Source organism: Globicephala melas, chromosome 17 (assembly GCF_963455315.2).
Source record: "Globicephala melas chromosome 17, mGloMel1.2, whole genome shotgun sequence".
In the NCBI taxonomy this organism is placed as follows: domain Eukaryota; kingdom Metazoa; phylum Chordata; class Mammalia; order Artiodactyla; family Delphinidae; genus Globicephala; species Globicephala melas.
In genome coordinates this window covers 55,404,167-55,430,257 of record NC_083330.1, presented here as the reverse complement: position 1 = coordinate 55,430,257, position 26,091 = coordinate 55,404,167, and the positions used below count along the sequence as shown (strand labels likewise).

Sequence of the window (26,091 nt, the reverse complement as noted above, 5' to 3'; positions counted from 1 at the left end):
CTATTTTCTGCACTGCTATATGCTGAATCCCTAGACAAGTTCTTGACATATAGTAGGTGCGCAGTAAATAGAATAGAATTGGTAACATAGAGGTAATTTCTCTGGTAAAATTTGAGTAGAACCCTAAATGAACTTGTTTGAGGTATAAATATGAAGTGAAGATATAAAAACAGATTTTGTAGACAGTGCTTTCAAGAAATCCAGCTAAGAAGGAACAGAGAAACGTGAAGGTGGTTAGAAGTGTCAGGATAAGGTTTTACTTTATTTTCTGTTTTTTAACATTGGAGATTGAGAGTATTTTTCTATAATTATGTAAATGACCATATAGAATAAGAAATTAATAATGCAAGGGAGCAAAGAATGTAACCAAAGACCAAAGTTCTAGATGTGTCATTGGATGTGATCCAGAGAACAAATGCGTAGATTTTTTGTTTGCTTCTTTGTTTGTTTTTCTTTGATAAGAAGAAGGATATTTCTCCCAGGATAGAAGGAAGAGGGGGATAAATATTTACTGAATAAATGTCATTAAAAATGCTTCTTTATTTAAATTATTCTCAAGGAATGATAGCTAACTCAAGGTTATTTTTCAATTTGGAAAGAGTCACACATTTCAACATTCTAAAAAATTTTAAATTTTTAATGATTTTAATTTATAAAATCATTTATAAGAATGGAAGAAAAGATAAATGCACATAGTCTGATGTTCACCAATGTGGGTATCTCCCAAAATAAAAGCAGTAGGTGAGACAATTAGGAAAGAAGTCCTAAATAAAGTGGAACAGAGACAAAATTTGTATCTGAGTCTCTTTATTCCAAAACTCATGTTCTTTCTAATACAATTCACTATGTATTTCACTTAAACTTTTTTGTGTGTGAATATTATAATATTTAGTTAAGTACTTCTGTACAAATTTTCAAGAAATGACATTATACAAGAAGTTTTAGAAAGAAGGAGTACAAGATTTGGGAAATACATTTTATCTCCTGTATTATTAGTTCTACCATTTTCTGACAACCAAAATGGTAGAAGCGGTTCCGTATAGGCGTCAAACAATTAAACTTGTAAAGCATCTTCAGTTAATTAGTATTTTAGCCTCTGATAATGTCAACTAATATAAAATCAAAGAAAAGTGCAGATATGATATCCCTTTGACCATTAAATTGCCATTTTTATATTTTGGAGTTCTGATATAATTATTCTGCAGACTGTAAATTCCCTAGCCAATAACTACCTGCCACAGGATTATTAGCTATTATTCAGATATTCATACAACAAAAATTCATACTGTATCTCATAGAGACAGTTGCATGACGAAAACAGGTATTCATCAGTAATCATAAATCATTAATGCACATTACAACTTTGATTGAGTGAAATGACTAATTGCTTTAAAATGTGGGTGAAACAGATGTTCCAGGATAAATAATTTAGAAATTGAGTTTTTAGTTAATAAAAATGTTTTAAATGTGTAACGTTTATTGAAGAGCTAGAATCTATCTTAGAATAGAATAAAAGAATTGTGTGCCTTTCCATCACTACCTTTAAATAAGTTCTATCAAATTTTTCTTTTCATCATTACCACTGGACATTGCTTCTCTGCTGAGCACTATGTCAAACATTTTATTCCATATATTTCATTACATCCTCGCAACATATGCTGTACTGGTTTTCTTTTCTCCATTTTACAAATTACGAGTTATAAGATTCCTAATTAATAATCAATTTCATGAAGTTTTCTTAGCTGTTGGGGTAGGGATTCATAGCCAGATCTGTCTGACATCACAGCATATGCTCTAACCTGGTACAGTGCCACTATACAAGAGGAACAAAGTGCTGTATGGCTTCCATCAGAAACCACCACTGTTATATATTACACTATCATCACTGTCTTGATTGACTTCTTTCAGTATCCAGAAATATGGTTCCATTGATGCTTAAAATTTAACAGAATACATTTATCTTTTTGAGTCAAGAGTTCATCTCTATCCCAAAGTTCATCTAATTTTTTTAAGGCTGCTAAGATATAGAGTATGTGTACACAGTTACACAGATTCCTTCATGACTGTCCATCCTCTGTCTAAAACTATGTGATATTTTTCACCCATCCACTTGAAACAAACCCATCTAGCTTTTCTTCTCAAAACCCTGTTGAAAATATCTAAGTGACAATCATATCAAAAAACTACTTAATCATTCTCAGTGTGTCTCCCATTAAGTGGTTTGCTATACATGTATGCTTCCTAGTAAATTTGAGGTAAAGGTTGGTATTTCCTTGTCTATGCATACATATATCTCTCCCAGAACCACTGAATCAGTGCACACCTTCAAAATCTTCTTTCTCCTCATGGACTTCAAATTAGATCCTGAACCTCATAAGGTGGAAGTGCAACCTAAACTGTCCTGTCTCACAAAGAGACAAAATGTTATTTTTAATTATATCTTTCTGAGATTAGTAAGAACAGCTGCAAATATACCCTTCAAATCAGATATAAAAAAATTTATGGAACAATTACATTTTGCAGCTCAAATTATCTGAATAGAATTTCAGTATTAGAAATGATAAGGATGTGAAAATGACAAACAAGGCTTCTCCTTTTCATTTGACTATTTCTGCTTCCATTCCCATGATTTCATAAAATGTTATATGAATTAGACTAAGTCATGGTTATATGGGCTACTTTGGTTATTTATTTAAGGTACCTTAATTACTTAGAATTTAAATACTTAAACTCCTCAGTTACTTAAAATTTCTTAATGCAAATTATAATTAAATATTCATCACACCTCCAAATGAGACTTAGAATTAGAAATCAGAGATAAAAGCTAAAAGATGTGACAAGTTAAAATCCTTCAAACAAATTTCTCTTACTAGAACTATGGTTTCTGGGTGGCCAAGGAGTAACAAATGACTGCTTCAAACTGCTTAATATCTTTCATGCTACCCTTTATAGATTTCTCCTTTACCAACTCCTCTCATATTATTTGCACCAAAACTGAACTAGCTGTCAGTTTCTTAATTTTTTCATACTTCTTCATCCTTGCATACACTTTTCTCTCAACCTCAGCTGCCCCATCCCATCAGTTGCCTACATCTCTTAAATGCAGTTATCTCCATATTTTTTCTTATATAGAGATTCAGATATGATCTGTCTCCTTTCCCACCTTCCCTTGATTCTAGCTAATTTTTAGAAATTTTATATCTCCTTTAATGGAAAATACATGTCTTATTAACCTTCAGACAGAGAATAGTGCCCTGGAAATTATAAATATAGGTATCTTTTATACAATAAGTGCAGGTAAAAATTTTTTATTTATTAATTTTTTGTAGAATATTTTAAGCCAGTTATATTTTATATATTTCCAGACTTTTACACATGTATTTTTTCCAAATATAAAAATAAAAGACATTGTTACCACTGGTGATATCTAATTCTATTATTTTTGATTGGCAAGGCTACTATTATTCCCCATTTGGGAATGCTGTGAGTTGTTTTTATTAAGTTTTCTAATTTCTAAATAAATATGGTTTATATTCATAGGTGTATTGGTTCTACACTTATCAGTAGTATAATGTGAAGAAGGGATGGACATGAAGATGTAGGGCGTCAGTGTAGTATTATAGAACAAAGAGCATTTATTGGAATTACAGTCAAGCCCATGAAATTCTTAGCTCTTGAAATCTCAATTTTATCATTTATAAAACAAAAATAATAATTTCTAACATATAATATTATTGTGATAATTATAGCCCATGGTATTTTTTAAAGCATCTATCACAGTACCTGGCCATTTTAGACATAATGGGGACTTACATGCTAATTTAACTAATTTCCTATATGATTATTTTTCATGAAAAAGATTGACAAAATAGTATTGTATTTTTTTCTTTATTGTATTTATTTATTTTCTTCATTGGAGTAATAATAATGAAGTATATGCTTGTGGTCTTTTCCAGTTTTCAGTTGCCTTTTGCATCCAGCTATCCTTTACAACTCTGTTTCTGCTAGTAGCTGGAAGTATACATACTCATTGAGTTGGACATATCAGATGAAAATATAGGACATTACTTCACATATGTGGACTGTGCTTTTAAATTGATCGTTTCAACCAGCACAATCACACATTTATACTTGATATTTATAATAAATTAGGTAAATACTATCTAATTTAAAATTCATTTAAATTTTAATTATCCCATGATCATTGGTTTGCCTGTTGAGTCAACCCATTGTCCCCAGTCATCAAAAATATTATCTCTATCCTTTATATCTGCACTAGCCTTCTCTTTGGTCTGTCCTCTGACTCTATTGCCTCTCTGTAATCTATTATCTATACCAAACTAGGGTGATTTTAAAAAAATACAAACCATGTCAAACTCAAAACCTCACCATGGCTTCCTGGCACATTTATTTAAAAACTTCACTGATACAGCTGACTGTTTGGCTCTACATGTTCACCCCTTGCCTGTATCACCAAACTCATACCTATGCGTCTCCTCCCTGCCTGTGACTCAGCAACACTGGCTTTCTGGAATTCTTATCCCCCAGCCTTCATGTGGTTGACTTCTTCCTGTCCTTTAGGGCATAATATAAATATCCTCATCTCAAAGAGGCTTTCATTGACCAGGTACCAGACACTCTCTGTTATGCCACTTTAAAAATTTTCTTCAGTTCACTATTGGACATTTCCTTTCTTTGTTAATTTATTGCTTTATTGTATCTCTTCCCCTTTAAAAATGTAAGTTCCTTGAAAGGAAGATGGGGTGTGATTTTTCCCTTTATATCCTCAGTATAATAATGCCTAGCACATGGTAACACTCAATAAATATTTGTTAAATGAACCAACAAAGAAATGCATTCTTTTTGTTAAATATATTAGCCCATTTTCTTAATTCAAGAATTACCACATCTCATGTCATTCTGTAGAATGCCATAATCTCATTTTCTTTTTATGTCCTATTTAGCCTTGGCATCCTTCTCGTTCCTTAAAACTTCAAAGATGAAATTTTTCTAAATATCTTGGATACACTTTCCCAGCATATATGATAGGCTGTAAGGGTCATGAAAGAGCATTATTCACAGTCACATTTGTTCCAGTTACGCTGGTGTCTCCCTGCTGCTCACAGCATCTGTTTCTTTCAGGGACTGTGCTACTCAGCTTTTAGCATTCCCATCACTTTGTTATTTATTTGGAACATTAGTTTCAATTAGCCATTTGGATATATTTTGAACCTCAGTACTCATTATACTTCCTGTATCATCCCAGGCAGTTCCTCATTCTGCATGGATCTGCTCTTGGCTCTTAATATGGACTCTCTGGTCTGATGTATTTACATTTTCAACCTTTGCAAATATGAAGTCTGGTGCAGAAGCTCTGTAGTAGCTATTTTCAGACTTTTTCATCTTTGGAATGCTCTAGTGGGAAAAAAGCCAGGAAACCTACCTCATTTTCTTCCACGTGCCACTTTGTCACATATTACTTGTCATAGCAGCAAACTACTACCATAATCAACTCCCGGTACACATGCACACGTATACACATACATGAGCATGCACACACATGCACATTAATAGCAAATTGATTTGTTTAAATTTAAATCAGCTCTTCCCTTATATTACTTACTTAGAATAAATCAGAAAATAAAAGCCAAACTTCTTAAAATGGCACACAAGTCCCTCATTTCCTACTACTTAACATTTTCTCACTGCCCTCTTAGACATACCATCTTCTTTTCTGTCTTAGGTTCTTTGTATTTGCCATTTTCTCTGAGTAGAAAAGTGTTCCCTCAAGTCTTCCTGTGACAGGTTTTTTTTTTTTTTTTGGTACCATTCAGGAGTCAGCACAAAAATCTCCATTTTAGAGAGGATAAGTCAGTGTGATTTAGGCTACCCTCAACAACCTAGGCACTCTGCCTCCTATATTTGTGCCTTCATAGTGCTAACACTGCTGAAATCACCATATGTACTTTCTTGGTATCTCTTCCCTTCCTTTGATCATTTTAGCAACCAGAGGCAGGCCTGGAATGTATTAACTGTCTAGTACAGTTGTAGGAGGAAAGAAAGAAAGAAAAACAGAAAGAGCAAAGAGAGGAAGGGAAGGAAGAAGGAGGTAAGGGAGAGGAGTGGGGGGAGAGAAAGACAGAGACAGAGAGAAAAAGAGAGAGAGAGAGAGAGGATGGCAGGTGAACAACATATTAAAATAAGTGTATTATTTAAATTCAGTTTTCTGTACTCATAGGTTTGTAGAGCTGGAAAGGACCTTAAACATCTTGCATAGTCCAGTGATTCCTTTTTGAGATTCCCTGGAAGAATAGTAATGGTCCATTATTTTCATTATTTTAAAAAGCTTACTTAAAATTTACCCATTACAGTGTATCACCCCAACTAGAATATCAGTTTTCTTTGCTTAGCACTATAACTAACACAGTGATATATTGGTTGCCTCATGGTGATTAGAAGTGCTGATTACCAGGTGACATGATTGTTTTTTTAAAATGAGCATCCATTTCTTACTGTGAAAGTGATTTAGTTTATATGTAAGACAGAAGTTTTCCAAAAAATAGTTTCTTAGGGAAATGTAATGAAAGGAGCATTTCACGGTGACAGATTTAGGAACTACTAATTCAGTCCAAACTTTTTCATGGTAAATGAGGAAATTAAGGCAAATCACCCACAATTTTATTCCTAGTTTCAGCATAGCCAGTATCGAACCAAGAACTAATTGCAAAACAGTGTTCTTTCTAATCTGTAAGTGGTGTTAAAAATGATTGTAAATAATCATATTTCGCAAAAAGCAGAAGTATAGATGTAGTCACATTATAAATAATCTTTAATTGCTATAGGTCACTTCACTAGGCCAACTCAAGAAAATGTACTGTATATAACTTGTATGTACTATTTTAGGATCACAAAATAATAGTTTAAGTATCTCATTCTCTCTTTTCTATATTGCAAACCTCAGTTTATGTTACTGACTGACTGGCATACTATTTTTTAATTCTAATTTGTTTCAAGGCACGCCATGTGAAATTTCATCTGAAATGAACTTTAGATGTTATTCGTCTGAATATAAAAGTATTCTCTCTACCAGGAAAGCCAGAAACTGCACAGATTCAGTAACATTTTATGGCAGAAATCATCTTTCTGAAAGGAAAATACAATTTTTGAGAGCATATTTTGAATGTAATTACACATAAAGATACATTCTAGCTGACTTTTTGCAGATAGACTCTGTAGGTGACTGTATGACATGACTGGGGGCACTGAGAACCCCCAACATCTGCCCCAATTCTATGCAGCCTTCTAGCTAGTGACTGAAATTCTGTAACACAAATTTCATCCTCTAATGAAAGACTTCGTTTGACCTTGTTGTGAAATATATTTTTACTTCAACAGAGAATTCCACCTACTATTCTGAAAAACTGGATGAAGTAGGTCCTCATAGGTGACGCACTGGAAAATAGAAAAATGACAACAAAGGGAAATGAACACAGACATATAAGACTTGTGGGTTAAAAATGCAAATATTTTATAATTTTAAATTTTGTTTTAGAGATGACCCCACGGTTACCACATTTTGGAATTACTAGAAGTTTACTTTTTTAATCTTAAGAATGCTTTTTATGTTTTCCATCAGTGGAAAGAGAATCCATACTATCATAATACTTTCTTACAAGAAACACATTTGGTTCTGAGAAGGGATGAGAGAAATATGCTGCTGATTAGAGTGAGTAGAATCAAGGGACTGTTTCTGTTGGATTCATACAAAGTTCAAATATCATCTCATGCCTTGTACCATATCTGCTGTACCATATTCTTACAATATGCCCTCTACCTATATTTTCATCTTAAATTCTAGTTTTCTGCTTGCAGTCTGTTTTACCCATACTAATGACCATTAATTCCTAGAAGCTAACAAGATCTATCTTGTCTCATGACCTTTGTTCATAGAGCACACTCTGTCTGGACCATCTCTTTCCTTTGTCTTCACCTTGGAAATTCCTATTCATGTTTCTGCTTTCAATATAAAATATTTCCTCCAGAAAGCTTCTCTTTATTAAGTCATCCCCAAGATCAAATTAGTGCTTCTATTATGTATTCCTATAAAATTCTGCATTTCCTATATTATGTCAATTAACCATAGCTTGTAAAAGCCACCCCAAGTCTTAGAGGCTTAAAACAACAGTACTTTACTATTTCTCACAATTCTCTTGGTTTGCAGGATGTTTCTGAGCTTACATGTATAGCTGCATTAAGCTGCAGGGTTTACTGGACTGCAAGGTCCACTATGGCCTCACTTATTGAAGTGCCTCAATATTCTCAACTGGAGCACTTCAGTTCTCCTTCATGTGCCTCTCATTTTCTAGTAGGCTAGACATAGTTCCTTGTATGGTAGTCTCAGGGAAATATTCCAAGACAGCCAAGGTGGAAGCTGTAAGGACTGTTGGAACTGAGACACAAGAATTTACACAATAGCACTTCTGATTTACTCTGTTGGTCATAGTAAGGCAGGAGGACTACTTAGATCCAAGGGCATGGGGAAATAGTTTGTACCTCTTGATGGAAAGAGTTGCAAAGAATGTGTGGCCACATTTAATCTAACACACCAACATAGTGGTGTCATATTTTATTGTTTTTTCTTGTTTGTCTATTGTTTTTTTTACTTTTATTTTAATTAAAATTTATTTCTTTTTAAACATCTTTATTGGAGTATAATTGCTTTACATTCTTGTGTTAGTTGCTGCTGTATAACAAAGTGAATCAGCTGTACCTATACATATATCCCCATATCCCCTCCCTCTTGCGTCTCCCTCCCACCCTCCCTATCCCACCCCTCTAGGTGGTCACAAAGCACCTAGCTGGTCTCCCCGTGCTATGTGGCTACTTCCCACTAGCTATCTATTTTACATTTGGTAGTATATATATGTCAGTGCCACTCTCACTTCGTCCCAGCTTACCCTTCCCCCTCCCCCTGTCCTCAAGTCCATTCGCTATGTCTGCATCTGCGTCTTTATTCCTGCCCTGCCCTTAGGTTCATCAGACCTATTTTTTTTTTCAGATTCCATATATATGGGTTAGCATACGGTACTTGTTGTTTCTTTTTTTTTTTTTTAACATCTTTATTGGAGTATATTTGCTTCACAATGGTATGCTAGTTTCTGCTCTATAGCAAAGTGAATCAACTATACATACACATATATCCCCATATCTCCTCCCTCTTGCATCTCCCTCCCACCCACCCTATCCCATCCTCTAGGTGGTCACAAAGCACGGAGCTGATCTCCCTGTGCTATGCAGCTGCTTCCCACTAGCTAGCTATTTTACATTTGGTAGTGTATATATGTCCATGCCACTCTCTCACTTCGTCCCAGCTTCCCCTTTCCCCTTCCCCGTGTCCTCAAGTCCATTCTCTACATCTGCGTATTTACTCCTGTCCTGCCCCTAGGTTCATCAGAACAATTTTTTTTTTAAGATTCCATATATATGTGTTAGCATATGGTATTTGTTTTTCTCTTTCTGACTTAGTTCACTTTGTATGACAGACTTTTATGTTTACATTATCTCTCTCACTCATCATTGTATCCTACCATTGAACAATGGCTAGCTAGCAGTTTAATATAGATGTTCATTGAATAAAAGTTAGTGACCCTATTGCTATTATTTTAATTTTTATTCCTTAAATGTGAATTCAAATATATAAATTTTACTCTCAAAATGTAATATTGTCTCAAAGGAAAATACATATTACTTCATAGAAATATAGAGCACGAGAGACCGTGGAACATAGTTATAGAGAAATAAAGTGAAATTCCCAAGTTCTGACTGAATAAGAAGCAGTATGTCACCAAGGTTAAGAATACAAGCTATGGAATCTGACAGTCTGAATAAAAGTGCCAGATGTATCAAGTCTTTTATTTTTATTTCCCACTCTTTCATTTTATTAAGGTTTTAGCTCAAATGTCACTTTGTGTTTTACTACTAGCTATTATATTAATCTGTCCATTCTTCATCTCTTCCACTTGAATGTAATCTTTCTTAGGAAATGTACTGTCTGTACTACTCACCTCTGAATTATTCAGTGCCTGACGGACATAAAGTGGGCACTCATATATTCTTGTTAGATGAATACCTGAATGAATGAATGACTTGAGACAACAAACACTTGAGTGAATACATGAATGAATGCGCTTAATCAAATTATTTATCCTGGACTATGTTAATTTTAATTGTATCTTCTGCATATGATTTTTGAAGGCTAAATGGAAAATGTTTGTCATAGAACTTGCATGAAGTAAGTGATCCGTAATTGTTAGAAGCTATGATTATTAGAACTTGGAAGCAGGGGGAATAGTTGCTTAGGACTAAGTGATTCCTGGGTCTTTAGGGCAAAAGTTCTCATAGTAAAGTATCTACTCTCCATAAATAATAAAATTTATGTGAAGCTAAGAAAAACTATTCCTCCTATGAAATTTTCTGAAGATTAGAGAAGTCCTTGTAGGTAAAAGTTAGGAACCAGAAATTTACAGAAGCTTTTGTTCATGCAGCAAGGAAAAAAAAAAGTGATCCAATTTTGTAACATGGTAAGAAGGCTTAGTAATACAAGTCTTGTAACTATTGAGCAGCAAATAATTTTCAAAGATAAGTGAAATTAGATTACTTATAACTGTTATGAGAGGAAAAACTATAATAGTTAAAGGAGGAAATAGTAAGAACACAGAGGCATCATGTTAAGCTGAAACTGAATTATTAAAAAACAAGACAGGCTGTTGGGGTGTGTATAAACTTTTGCTGTATTTGCAAGTGAAACAGGTATGAAATTTAATCCACAGACTTGCATGAGCAAGAAATGTCACTTTGTTCTCTTAAATTCAGATAAAGTTGAGAGACCTTATTGTCCCTGACAGGAGAATTCTATCCAGGTCATTGTGTGTGAGGGTAGAAAAAACATTGGCACCTTCTTCTTCCCTTGAGTTGCAGAAGAATCCAGGGGGCATTTGCAGTGCTTGGACAGTGGCACCCTGTCATCACTGTCCAAGCCCGAATTTCCCATGAAATCAGGTAATCCTGGGCTTCCCATGACAAGCCTGAGTAGAAAATCTTAGCCAAAGATGAGAGTCCAGATTCCTGGACTCTTCCACTTCCTGAGATGCAGTAGGGAGGTTGTGTATGTAATCTTCAGTGCCTCTCCTGGGCCCCCAACCTCTACCCAAGTCATTGATTCTCTCCTGTCACTTGATAATCCCCTCAAGAATTCTAGACTGTTAGGAAACAAAAGCTATGGAGAGATCTTAGAGCAAATTTCTCCTTTAGTCCTGCAGAACCATCCTTCCCTGAGGCAAGGGAGTTGCAAGAGAGACCTGGTAAAAGTCAGACATGTGTTGGGGAAGGAGGGGGAAGAAATACAAGGAAGACAAAACATACATAAATAACTTATATGTTGATTGAGACACAAGTGTTTACACACTATTTTGTATTGGGGAGGCTAAGTAGAGGTGTACTGATTTTCAGGAGTTAAGACTGTGGTTTTGGGATTATACAATTTGGGTCCAGTTCTAGCTTTTTAATTTACTAGCAAAGTGAGTTAGTGTATGTTTTGAAACTACTCTGAGCTTTAATATCCTCAGCTCATAGGTACTTACGACTGTGTCTATAACACAGTAAATGTTCAGTAAATGTTGAGTCCTCTTTATAACATGTTTATTTAAATAGTCTGTTATCTAGTCATTTAAAGTAACCATTAGAATGACCAATATATTTATGGTGTTTTAATCACCTGTATTCAGAAATTTGGGGAGATTAGATACCATTCCACAGGTGAAAAGCTAAGTCTCCACCATCCTTATAAAAGTTAAAAGTATATGTAAGAAAAATGATTTGATAATCATTATTATTGCCTGTAATTGGAATATACAAAACTCATCTGGGTAGATGTAAAACTTTTAGGTATTTTAAACCACTTTAATGATTAAGAAAACTTCCTTTTCTTTAATATTTTTCATCCAAAAGTCAGTCAATTAAACTGTATGTGATCTTAATCAAATAGAATACTCTTACTCATTATTAGGCTTGTATAGGCTTCATACCTTTGTTTTATTGATGGTATTGCAAGACAGTCTTTTTACTTAGAGTCTTGAAATAAAATGTAGTCTTTGTAAGAAAGGTTACTAGACAGAATAATTACATGAAGAAATATGAAGATTTACCTTTCAATGTGGGAATACATATTTTAAATACCCCAACATATAATTATATATAATACCCCAATATATAATGTATATTTGCCTATCCAGTTAATAGTAACCTTTAATGGTAGACTCAAGGTTCTTACCATTTCTAAAGGTTTTGAAAAAACTTTCCTTCAACATGCTACTTTCTTAAGCCAAGATTTGTATTTTTTTTCCCCAAGAAAATCACTCCTGCAACTAATTAATTAGCTGCTACAGGATAAAAAGTGTTTTACAGAGTGTTGATGCAGGAAAATAAGATTTCCTTTGGCTTGAGTTTCTTATTAGGCTGCTCTACTTCAGCATATTTATGCAGATATTCACCAGTTGCTCAGCAACCTTTCCACAATAAATACCATAATAGTCTTTCTTCCAGAATGTCAGCACTTTCCTATCTGCCCACACCTCCATTACACCCACCTGTTAATAATGAACCTGGTTATTTCAAACCATATAACAACCACCTGGGATCAGATATCAACCTATGATAAGTGCCTCAACAAGTAGTGTTCAGTGATCTTACTGCAACCTTCACACTCCTCGTCAAAACATATATTTCTCAAACTGCCCCTATTATTTCTTTTGAGGAGAAGAAAACTTTACAATAAACTAATTCAAACTAAATAGTTGAGCAATCACTCTGCTATGTGTGTTCTCTCAACCAAAAAAACATTTGTCTGATAAGAGAACAACTATGAGAGAGCAATGCCTAATCCTAAACAGCATCGTTTTTTTTAAGTAGCATCTGGATACACAGAGAGAAATAGCTCCTTGGTTCCCTTTAAATCATATCACATATATGAAACCAGCATTAGGTATACTTTATACTCTAGGTATTAAAAAAAAGAGGAACACTTATAATTAGTAAGAAAATGACAACCCCCCTGCCCTCCCCAATCTAGAAGGCCATTATAGAAGGAAATAGAGGATAAACATGGAAACACTGAGATAGTCAAAGTAAGCAGGACTCAGGGACATGATGAGCTAGGTCAGGATAAAGCCTTCTTTTATTTTTTCTTTCAACCATGATATATATAAAGGGTAACTCCACCAGTTCCTTTCCCTTACTTCTTTCCCTTCTCCTTCACAATACCAAATATCATCATTATAAAATATTTTTTTGGAGGGAAAAAGGTTCTGGAGAATGGAAGAAAAGGGAAACACTACCCTCATTTGAGAAAAGACAAATGAAAGAGTGATTTATGTGTTCTTAGATGTCCCTTCCTCTTTTCATTACTTATGTTCTAGCACATGCAATATTAATTGCAGTTATAATTATGTTTTTATATTGTTTAAATACATCTGAACAGGTCCAATTTCTTTCTTATTTATATCCTTAAAATACATTTAACACTCAATAACTATTAATTAAACATAAAATGAAATGTTTATGTTTTTGAAAAATAAGAGAGAAGTACATTTATCCACATTCATTCTTCCCTCATATATGTATGAAACATTCAAGGGGAAGTGAGAGATATACATGTATAAGACATGATTTCTACTTTCAAAATGTCATTAATACATATCAGTTATTAGAGGCAGCAGTGTTCTGAAAGTGAAGGAGTTCCTTATGTTACACTTTGGAATAAAAGATATGTGGTATCCCTTTTTGCTAACAATGCCTTTAAATATTCCATGAGAACTGGCAGCTATTCCACAAGATTTTGTGTGGAAGGAAATTAAACAAGTGTGTGTTAAGTTACATTTTGTTTGGGGGAAACCCAGAATGTGTCCTTCTAGTTCTGCTAAGAGGTAAGAGCTGCTACAAGAAAGAGGTCTCAAAATGCAGGATTCTAGGAGGTGGTTTTAGGAAAGTGTGAAGGGACATTCTATCCTTTTATTCTTATGAAATATGACAAGGATGTTGTGAATCTTACTTCAAAGCTAGGTTTTCAAGTTTTATTGTCAGTATTGTGACTTTATGGATTAACATCATGCTTAATTACACAAAAAAGGCTTCAGTTTGCATTTTTGAATATTCTTGTGAGTGGTGTGTGTGTTTGTGACTGGGCACATTAAAATAAAAAAAAGACACCTTGGACCTACCACTACACATTGTTGAGACTTCCAAAAATGTATGAAAAGGAGTGATAAGATGCTGACGCTTCATTTTGCAACTTCACTTTAATCAACTAGGTGAAGCAAGAAATGGCTCTTAGAGAGAGAAAATCTTCAAGACCCATACAGCCCTCTACTTAAATTTTCCCTCGCATGAGCTTACTGTATTTTTAGTACTAAGAAATTAGATGTCTCTTCTCTCACATTCTGTGACAAACTGTGAGAATATTTAGTGTAACATTCATGGATTTATACTATATAACATATATAACATACATAAAATGTTATATGACAAGTATATGTATTTACCATATATACCACATTACCATATTACCATATATATGTGTGTGTGCATATATACACACACGCACACAACGTAGTTTTGTTGTGGTAGACCAACAGAGTACTCTCTGTATGCTTTCTAAAACTTGGTATTTTCTATGTTTCATTTAGGTAAAGACATTTATGCTGGTTTGGCATGTGGGTTTATCAAAATTGCAAACAATTCAGAATATGGAGTTTTTATCTTGTATATAAACAACTTGGCATTAGCACATATTTTGTTGAATATTTGTTTTATAATCATTTATTTACTCATAGTAAGTGTGGATTTAGTAAATGTATCACTAAATCTTGCTATCATCAGTTTCAACTTAGATTGCAAATATTTATTCATTTAAGATCACTTGCATCTGATAAACAATAACAAGTCCACTTGCAAAAGTTAATATTGGTGTCCCTTTTTAATGCTTAAAAATTTAGATATAAATATATAATATAAATGTAAATATATATCAGTATGTCAGTGAATTCAGAAAGACAATATTTATTTAAACTCTCAGTTCTATTTTTAAATTAATGTGTACCTAATTTATTTAATTAATTCATGATCATAGAAAATCTGTTACTTGGATTAGTGAGATCAACTTCTTTCCCATTTCTCTGTATCAGAAATCTGGATTTAGGGGGCAGCATTTTTGCATTGTCATATCATATTTTAATAGCTGAATGGTTTCTTTCTTAGAGATGTATCTTATAATTAAGAATATCTTATATTTATTTAATGAGATGTTTTAAGATCATAGTCTTATTTAGTTTCAAAATAAATGAAGCATTTTAATTTAAAATCAAAACTTTATAAGACCAATATATACCTGCTCTTTAAAACTAAATTAGAAACTAATTTTTTCAGGATTTGTCCATTTATTTTCCTAGTCAGACAGACAATTTTATATTAGGTAATGACTAATCAAAGGTAGATTATTTATATTTTTCCTACAATTTAAAGGCTACTTTCTATTTGTTTACTTATCTCTTCTATAAATTGAATATTCATAGTACACCCACATCCACCAGATTATACTATTAAATGCTAAGCTGTACAGATTTTAGAATACTGGAATTTATAACGTTTAAAGTGCAAAATATTTATTTTCCCAACTACAGTATGCTTCCTAACTGTAACATGTATCAAAGCAGTGGCTTTGTTTTACTTCACCCCCTCATATTTTAATTAGTTTTCAAGAGTCCTCATTTATTGACACTTTCCTGTAAGTTTCATGTAATATTAAATGAAAGAAGAAATACAACATACAAATTAAAATACATATGCTAAAATTTATAGAATATCTAAATGTGACTCATATAGAATTGCTGCATTAGCTGTATTTATATTTTATTTTGATGTTTTTTGTATATTTTTTCTTTTGCATGTTTTCATGTTAAATATGTTTATTGCATTTTTCTTCATTATATATCATTATGCCACAAAATTATTCAATTAAGATTATTTTGTTATTTAAGCTTTTATTCAAATGTTTCATTTGAAATGCTAAAATCAATGGAACAGAATATATGTCTTATATAAAATAACATGCCAAATATAAATATCTAAAAGCTACTTTTATGGATACGTAGTTATCTTTAACATGTACTTGTATAGCTGTATGCATTTTGGGACATCCACTCATATCTCTAGCAAAATATTCTGTTCTTTACGTCTGTGATGAGTTAGACAATAATTACAAAGCAATATAGCATAATTAAAAAAAAATCTGTAAAACTAAAATTTTAATCAAAATGAAATTCAAATTCAATTTTTTGAGTTTTTATTTAAGATACTTTCTATGATGCATTTATAAATCGCTTTACATGAATTATGCTTAGTACCTTGCAGATTGTTGAAATAAGAAAGCCTTCAAAAATATAATTTTTAATATGATACATAATAAAATCCAAATTTAGTTATATAATTTAATTGTACTATTATATAAATTTGCCAATTTACATGTGTAACACATGTCATTTTCCATTATCATAATTCCAAGAGGACATATAGTTATGATTTATAGAAGCATGCTTATATGTGTAAATCATTTCATTTTATTTTTGTTATATTTGAAAATGTTTTTTATTAAAATATTAATAAAATTATATTTTAGATGTATTTATATTTTAAACATCAAATTTATAATATATCTCTAGCAAGTTAATTGACAGGGTAATCTAATTGTGATAAACTACATCTTGTATACATGGTTTTATTTCTAATGAAGAATGGGTTTTTTGAATGTACAGTTTATTCCTAAATTTGGGTTGTATGTCTTGTAACATGCATTTAATACTGTGCTATTAAAGATAATACTTACATAATTGTGTAGCATACTTAAAATATTTTAAAAGAAAGTTATAGTTTAATATTGAATTAGATATATTATATATTTAATATTGAATTGTTGCTATATATAATCCTAAGCCTTTTCCCAGCATTGGCAATTTCCTCATAAAACAGTTATGTATGCAAAAATGTTGAGTATTTTGAAACTGTTAAAAGATGCATTTTGACAATTTAAAAATCTGTTTCACACACTGCCAATTTAAAATGGTACCAAAATTAGTATTCTAAATTGGTCTACATTTTAAATAAAATGATTATATGATATATGATATAATTGTATAGTGATGGATGATTCTATTGCCTTATAAAGGAAATCAATGTTTTTTATAGTTCCACTACATATATATGTATATATAAGTGCCTAACTAAATTTAGATGCACTTCTATTTCCTGCCATTATGAGATACATCTACTTTTTACTGTACAGAAATTTGAACATTCTAAATAAATCCATTTCACACTAACATTGTAAACTATCATGGTTTGGGAATGTTGACACAAATCTTCAAGTAACTATTACTTATGCATTTAAATCTTCAGATTCCACACTTTTTCAGTGATGTTTTTGAAAGTTCAAAACAAAACCATCAATTTTTCCTTTCTTTGTAATCATTCTTCATTTCATTATACTGTTTGACCTATGATTTACCACATTAAAAATTATAGTCATGTTTCATTCATGAAATTTATCCTCTTTATTATTGTTATTATTAACAATAATAATTATAATTATTATTAAATTCATTCATTCTTTTATTCTTTTTTTTGAGGGATATTTCTTGAGCATCTGCTATGTACTGGGTATTGTCCTAGATACTTGAGATTCAGCAATGAATGGAATTTACAAAAATCTCAGCCTTCAGGGACCTTGCATTTTAGTATGGGGAGGAAAAATTATGAACACAAAATATAAGTAAAACATAAGAACTGGTTAGTAAAATATCTAGCTAATTACACTATGGTTATTAAATAAATGTTTTTTTAATGCTTTATTCAAATATTACACCCTGTTCTGCATTCAGGTTAAGAGAATAATACTGAATATTCACTACCAATAGCCAGAGTAGAACTCTATTACTGAAGATTTTAAGATTGGGAGTGCTAGCAAGTCCTGGATCTAAACGCTACTAAAGATCAGTTCTAACTCACAAATTTGTTTAAGAACTGTATTTATCCTCTGGGAGCTTCAAAAAACGGGTGTTTGAAATTAGTCTGTAGAGCTTAAAGATTAGTTATAGAAGCAACCTGGACACATCCTAAGAATTACCCCAGATTCATTTACCCAAATACAAGAGATTATTTAGGATTAATTGTAATGACCTTCAGTGATGAAATATAATAAATAGCTATTAATTTACTTCCTTGCTAAAGGTAGAAATGCTAAGATTTGAGAGAGTACAAATTCCATTATTTTTTATACTTTTATATTGCATTTAGCAACATATGTTTACAGTTAAATGTTTTCCTTTTTTAAACTAAACCTGAAAGCCTGGAAATTATGATAAAGTCAGGAAAAGTTCTAAAGTATTAGTTTTTATCCTGCTTTGTCATACTTCCTTTCAAAAAGAAAGGTGCAATTAAACTTCCGAGAATAATATGGACCAGGTACTTTTTTTATAGTAATGAGCACATGAACATCAAAATGTCTGATTTACCATGAGGTCAGTTACTGAATGTTAGTAATGCATGTGTAGCTATTGCTTAATCATGTGACTAAAGAAAACCCTTACCAAATATTAGCTTAATAAATATTACTGGCCAATTTGCATAACCAACATGCATTTAGTAGATTTTAATATTCACAAAGTAACTTGGATGAATATTCAATAGCAACTTTTTTCTGATTAACGCTTTACAGTATATTAAAAGTCTTTAAAATAATCTGATAATCGTCATACCTCATTTACCCCTGCCCACCACAAAGTACAATCATTTAATTTTTTGAATTTGTAAATCAAATTAAAATGATACGAAAACACAGGCTGGAAGAATTAGTAATATACATGTGCTCCTTTGCTTGCTTGTGAATGACAGGGGTTCATGTTTGACTTCTTTTTAGAGTTTAAAGCAGGAACCCGAATTACTAGTCCTACTAAGCATCTGCCTACGGGGTGGGGGGAGGGGAAGGAGGCAGAACATGCTCAAACCACATTACGTGATATAGCTGTTTTTTCTCTCGCAAAATGAATAAAATATACCCATGTATTTTTGTCTAAAATATCTAAATATACATTGTGGACAGAATTTTGAAATGCAGTTTATTGAGAAAGCAAGTATATAAAAACATATACCACTCATTGGCTTTAAAAAAATACTCAGAAGTTTTCTAACCAGGACATGATTATTATTCCTAATTAGTAGCTGTTCCTCCAAAATTCAATATTTTTTTCTTGTTAAGCATTTTAGCTGTCAAGATCCTTCTAAGTATATCTTCATTCTGTTTCATGCTTCTATTATAAAGTTACATCTTTTTTCCTTATGTGAGAATTACGTACTACCAAGCACAATCTCTGAAAAAGTTTAAGTGAAAGAAAAAAGAAAATCCTAATTTGGTACCTTTAAAACAATTTTAAAATTATAGTGAAACTTTAATAAGGTTAAGAATGTAGAGAATTACTGTGACATGCTTATGAGATATTTGGAAACTTTCAACCTTTTTTTAAAGCTAGTTTTGTATGAATAAAATTTCCATGCTAATAGTTAATTTTCAGTCATTTCTAAATAAAACAATTTAATTTTAACTAGTTGAAAATTGGTTAATCTCAAGTTTTACTTTAAAACTCTGAAAAATATTACCCAACTTCCAAAACAACCTGGTAAATTCTAAAGTATGTATAGCTCACGACATTGAATATTTTATCATGTTGACTGCTTTCTGGCAAATGAGGTTAAGATAGACATTTACATAGAGTAGTTTTTCAGAGCTTCATTTTTTAAAATCATTTTGTTTTCAATTTGGCTTTGATTTTTAAATTCTCCTTTCTTCACTTTTTTGTCTTAAAATAGAAAAATTTGATATTTTTCCCAGAAATCATGAAGTGATATGGCACAGACTATTCAAAGCATACTTCTGAGAAAAGTGTGGTTACATAGTTACCCATTCTGTCAAAACTTGTCACTTGCCAGGCATTTGTTGCTAAAAAACATCTGTAGATAAATAATGAATAAGATTGATTCAGGGCCATGTAAAGGGTTTACTGTTTCACCTTTTTCTCCCTAATGTGTTACAATTAAAATGTGGTATATTTGTGTATAATATCCATTCATAGGTTGATTGATATAGACCAAACATCAGATCTGGTTACTTCACATTTTAGTGGTGTGTTTGTGTTTTGCCTTTTCATGTTTGATAATACTTAAGATGATAGAGGGAATATAATTTATTAAACTTATCAGAAAAAAAAACAAAATTTAAAAGAAAAAGTTAGCATCTAGTGCTACTGTGTCCCACAGGTTCTTCTCCATTGACCCACACTACCTCCACTGGTGAGTTAGAGGAGCATAACAGGACTACCACTGGTGCTATTGCTGTTGCTAGCACATCTGCAGATGTTACTGTATCCAGTGTTACAGCTGTCACCATCCATAGACTTTCCGAGGAACAGCGAGTGCAAGTAAAGAATATCAGAAATTCAGGTCTGGACCCCAACACATCCATGGACGAGCTCTCTCCTCATCAAGCAGATATACAAAGTACAAGGAGAAGACCAAGAAATGCTGAACAGATAGAAAGAACTAAAGAGCTTGCAGTTGTTACTCATAGAGGTATTGGATGTTATTTTACTTGTGCCCATTTAGTTACAGCCAAAGCTATATTTTGGTAATGATTCTAATTAGAGAATGAGCTCAAACAGAGCCAAGATGTAGGAAGTGAAAGAAAGAGTTCAAAGTAGCTGAAAAATATAGACAGTAACAGTCAGAACCTGAATAATTTGAAAGTACAAAAATTAGAAAAAAAAACAAATCAAAATGCAGTGCAAATGTTGGAGGGAGGAGGGAGTAAAAATAGAAAGAAAATAATGCATAAAAGATAGTAAAAATAAGTACTAAATACCCATTGCTTATTATATACCACTTATGGTATTGAGATAACATGAAAATAAAAAAGCCATTTTTCTATTAATAAGTGCACATATTTACTGATTGATGATTTATCCTATGTAGTAATTTTCATATTTGCATGAAAAATTTTTTACACAAATGTTAATTTTTTATTGAGAAAATAGATAATTTGATTGGGAAAAAAGAAAACATTATGTCTGGTGATTATTTTATATAGCTTATTCTACTGTTTCTGAATTACCTATTGCCTGACCCATATGATTGCACTGAGAACAGATTTCTCATTTTGAAAAGGTAACAGGTATTCATTGATATTATGACTCCAAATTTAATATTGCTTAACTTCCTACTTTAATTTTTAGAGATAAAAATACCACAGAGCCAAATCATATATTGGTAATTTTCTAATCAATTAATATAAGCCTATGTTTTACAAAATTAGGAAGTGTAGCAATTTTCTGTTTCTTGGTAGCAGGTTTCATTGAACAGTTTAGGAAAAAAATAGTGTAGTATCAAAAACTAACAAATATATATTGATATATGCATCAGTGGGAATATTAATTAATTGCACATTAATATTTGGAGAACAAAATATCTACTCCAGCTCTATTTCCAACTCATAATCATATATTCTCCAAATATAAGTAATAGAAAACCATTCAAATGCTTAGTACACACTAAGGAGAAAAATCATGACATCTTTACATAAATTGATTGAAAATCATACAGAAATATCTCAGGAGCTCATTTCCATCAGAATTCATACTGAAAGTACTTACTTTGATTCTCTTTAATAAGAAGCTTTCTAAAATGAATTCTTGGGAATTCCCTGGTGGTCCAGTGGTTAGGGCTCCGTGCTTCCACTGCAGGGGTCATGGGTTCAATCCCTGGTCGGGGAACTGAGATCCTGCAAGCCGCGTGGCATGGCCAAAAAAAATAAAAAATAAAATGAATTTTTAGCATGTGATAGTCTCCTTTAAAGGATTAAAATGATATCATCTTGGTTCTCTATTCACTCTCCTACCATGAATATTTCCACTCATGTGAATATAGGGATCATTATCAAATTTATGATTTGCTTAATCAAGTAGATTTTCTTATTACTGGGAAACAAAAAATGTGTAAATATTAATGAAATATCGATTAAGAAAAAAGCCCTTCAATTTAGTATTCTCACTCTCTTCAGAAATTTGCATGAGCTAATTAACATTAACAAACTTTCCTGTATTCATTCTATTACCCGCTGAAAAAGAGGCAGGTAATTTTCGGACATAAGTTTATTATTTATCAACTAATGATACAAATGCCGCTTCAGCCAAAGTTTGCCATCAAGTGATTTGAGAAACTCTGATGCTACAAATTAAATATTTTGTAGAACTTGAATAAATAATTCAGATTGAAAAAGGAATAAGTAGTTGTCAATTTTTAGATTAAATAATGTGATTTGAAAATTAATCTAAAATTTGAAGTACATTCAGCTAAATTTCAATTAAGCATCAAGATTACATCCTTGGTAAATTCCAAATCAGTGCTCAAATTTTCTCAAGTGTTGTCATAATCTCCCAGTGCTGTTTTACAGCATTCAGAACATTTAGACCTGTTTCACATATATTCTTTCTAAAATAGTGTTTATGGATATGATATTCATTCAATGCTGCCATCTACCTTGGTCATAAATATTTTTAATCATTGATGTTTAAATTATGTTTACATAAAACATTTTGAATGTTATATTCATCATTTTTTTAGTGACTTAAATTATTATACTTTCATCAAATCTTTATTTTAATTAAAATTGGTCCTTCTGACTCTTCTTCAGTAACCTGCTATTTCAGTGATTTTAGTTGGCTCATTACCTATTATATTTGACACACAAACTATTAACATTTGGGGAAAAAAAATTGTCAATGTTAGAAGTAAAGGAAACCTGTTATCCTATATCTATTATGCTTTTTAAAAACCTCAATATACAGCTATATTTTCAGATATAAAACAGTCCTCAAAGACTTTAAGCAGGACCAAATTTCTAAATTAGGATTGGCTGACATGAAAACAGTATTCTTTTTAAGAATAATTTCAGTTCAGCCAGCATGTCTGAAATGCCCACTGAGCTCTGTTCTGTGCGAAATAAGGATAAATATTACATGGTCCCTTCTTTCGAGAGAGTGAGATAGAGTGGAGAACATAGAGAAATCCATCCTGGTGGGACAAGGAAGATTTTGTAAAGCTCATGGCTGAGCAGAGCACTAAAGGAGTTACAGGATGCATGTAGGCAGTGAGTCTTTTAATTGACATTTTAGATGAGTCAGTAAAAATAATACAAAACTAACTTGCTTAATTTTTCTAGATATTTTAGAGAAAAAATAATTCTTGTTTGTCTATTCCATTCTGCACAATGTAGTCAGAATTACCTTTTAAAAATGAAAATCTAGTCACTTCACTCCACTGCTTTAAAGCTTCCACTGTTTTTCCAGTGATCTTGGGAAAAAAGCCGAGACTTGATGATGACCCATGGGAACCTCTGTGATCTGGCTTTTTGCCTATATCTCCAAATTCGTCTCTCTCACAGTCATTCTTTATTTTTTTGGCCAAAAAGAATTTCTTTTAGTTTGTCAAACATACCATGTTCTTTTTTACCTCAAGCCACTCCCATAAGCTATTCTTTCTTCCTTTCAACCAAATCATTCTAATTCTCTTTCCAAGATTTAGCTTAAATTGTTGTAACTAGCGACTTTAAGTTCTGTAAGGTAAGGAGTGGATGGGTCTTGTTCAGGCTGCATTCCCAGTGCCTAGAACAACTTCTGACCCATAGACATATTTAGATAATATTTAGTAAATTGATGAATAAATGTTTACAGTTTAACCAGCTAGAGTATTCACTCAAATGACTTAAAGGCTTAAAATTATATTCTTCAATATAATCAAGTATCCATATATTTCAGTATTAAAGATAGCTATTTTGTTACAGTTATAGAAAGCAGTGTTTTTAATTACTTTGAAAGGCAAAAGTATTCTCATGTACTTAAAATAAAATATTGCTTTTTTATTATATTACCACTTTAAAATTCACAAAATAAAACTAGATATAAATGCCTTGCTTACGCCCTTTTCACATTTATAAAATCAAAGAAAATTTATAAATGAACATAAGCTATAAATTCAGTAAATTTCATATGAATAAATATTAATTTAATACAATGGATATTATTTTACTGAAATTAATTACCATCTAAAGCATATATACGATAGAGATTGTAATAGCATAGGTTTGTTTTTATGTCTACAAGTGTGTACAGTTTTGTACTGTGATAATTTGGCATTTTTCATCATGTTTCTCTATTCACACTGCAATTAAACTTTCATTTTTTGAAAGTTTCATTTATGAAACTTTCATTTTTATGATGTCTTTTGATCATTACTAATTCCTAATTTGTCTATTCTCAGTAACTTGAGGTAAAGTGCTTACAGTTTACACTATTACCACTATGAAAACAAAGAAAACAAAGACACTGAAATTGTTCATAGTATTTGGTACTTGTGAGTGTGTAGATTCAAAAATCTATGTATTAATTTATGATTAATTAAACCTTAAATCACTAGTTAATTATAAAATCTGCACAATTAATAAATAATTTGAAAAAAAACTTGGAATATTTATCAAAGACATTTTCAATCCCAAGAGGGTACTGTTCCAATTAATTTTTCCTATAGTACTATAGTTAAAACATCAGTAATTCAACTTAAGTTATCCTCTTAAAAGTTTTTTTTCACTTTCTATTTGTTCTTAGTAAAAGAAAACCCTTTCTGTTTTTCTCCATTTAAAAAGGTTCTTTAACGTTGAAATATAAACAAGTAAAAGAGAAAAATACTGATAAATAATGTTGACTTAGCTCTTCTTTAAAAACAGTGTATTAACACTACAGTTTCCTTTATTAGTGCCCACTAGACTTCAAAATGAAAATTCAGCTTTATTGACTGGGTTTTAGTCCACTTTTGTCACCTGCTATGTGTGAGACTCTTTGCAGGTAATGTGAACTATTAGGGTTGAATTTCCCTATCAGTAAAATAGTATCACAGTATTACATTAGGGTTATAGTGAGGATTAAACACAGTATTAGGTACAAATGACAAAAAATTTCAAGTATTTTCTCCCAATGGAAAGGAAAAACCAAATTGTCCACCGTTGCTGGTTAGTTTTGAGGTCAGAGAGCTAGGCTGAGTTTATACTCTGTCCCTTATTAACTATATGATCTTGAGCAATAACTTCAACTCTCAAACCTGCAATTTCTTAGTAACTGAGAATACCTACCTCATAGGTAGTTATGTGAAAAAAATTTAGCACAGTTGCTGGCTTATGTTTAACAAGTAGTAATTGTTATTATTTTTATTATTCACCAAATACGTTTTAACTCTTGCTATGTACATGATATTGTGCTGTATAGTAGAGATATAAAAATGAACAAAGCAGGCTGTGCTATGATGTAGTCTATATAACTTAAAAAAAAAGAGTAATTACAAGCTTATTACGAGAAACACTGCCATAGCAGTTGTTTCGAAATGTTATTGAAGAAAGGAGAGGGACTGACTACCTCTAAGTGTAGAAGTCAAGGAAGGCTGCACAGAAGATATTTGTACAAATTATTGAGAGATGAACAAAAGTTTCAAACTATTAAATTGTGTTTATATTGCTAAGATGTATAAAAAATGCTTTGAGTAGATAGTGCTGAATAGAAATATGATGAACCTATACCAAAATAAATAAAGTGTTCAACTTTGCTTAAAGGAGTATTTACAGTCATATAAATAAACCTAAAAACAATTGATATTTTTAGCTTATTGATTATACAGATGTTTAAATTAGATAACATAATATCTAATGATATTTTAAATTTTATCAGAATAGTTTATTGCTTTATGATTTCTTTTTGAAATTATTTCTTAATATTTACCTAAAATACCTTTTTCAGCAATCTCTAAACCCCATAGTTTATTATTATAGCCCTAAGAGATTTCAATTCAAAGTTGACTTATAATAGCGGGACATATGTAATATTATTACAAAATTAT

The 26,091-nt window shown here is 31.8% G+C and overlaps 1 protein-coding gene across 2 annotated transcripts in view; it reads left to right on the top strand.

Annotated features, from left to right (window-relative positions):
• The window catches only part of CSMD3 (CUB and Sushi multiple domains 3), a 1,079,985-nt gene that overhangs the window by 375,480 nt on the left and 678,414 nt on the right, over positions 1-26,091 (top strand). Inside the window, exon 7 of one of the 2 annotated variants that reach the window (XM_030875634.2) lies at positions 20,416-20,727. The exons of the other annotated variant lie outside the window; for it this stretch is intronic. Within the exon in view, the coding sequence (XP_030731494.2) occupies positions 20,416-20,727 (312 nt within the window). The remainder of the gene's footprint in view (positions 1-20,415; positions 20,728-26,091) is intronic. 2 annotated transcript variants of the gene reach the window in all.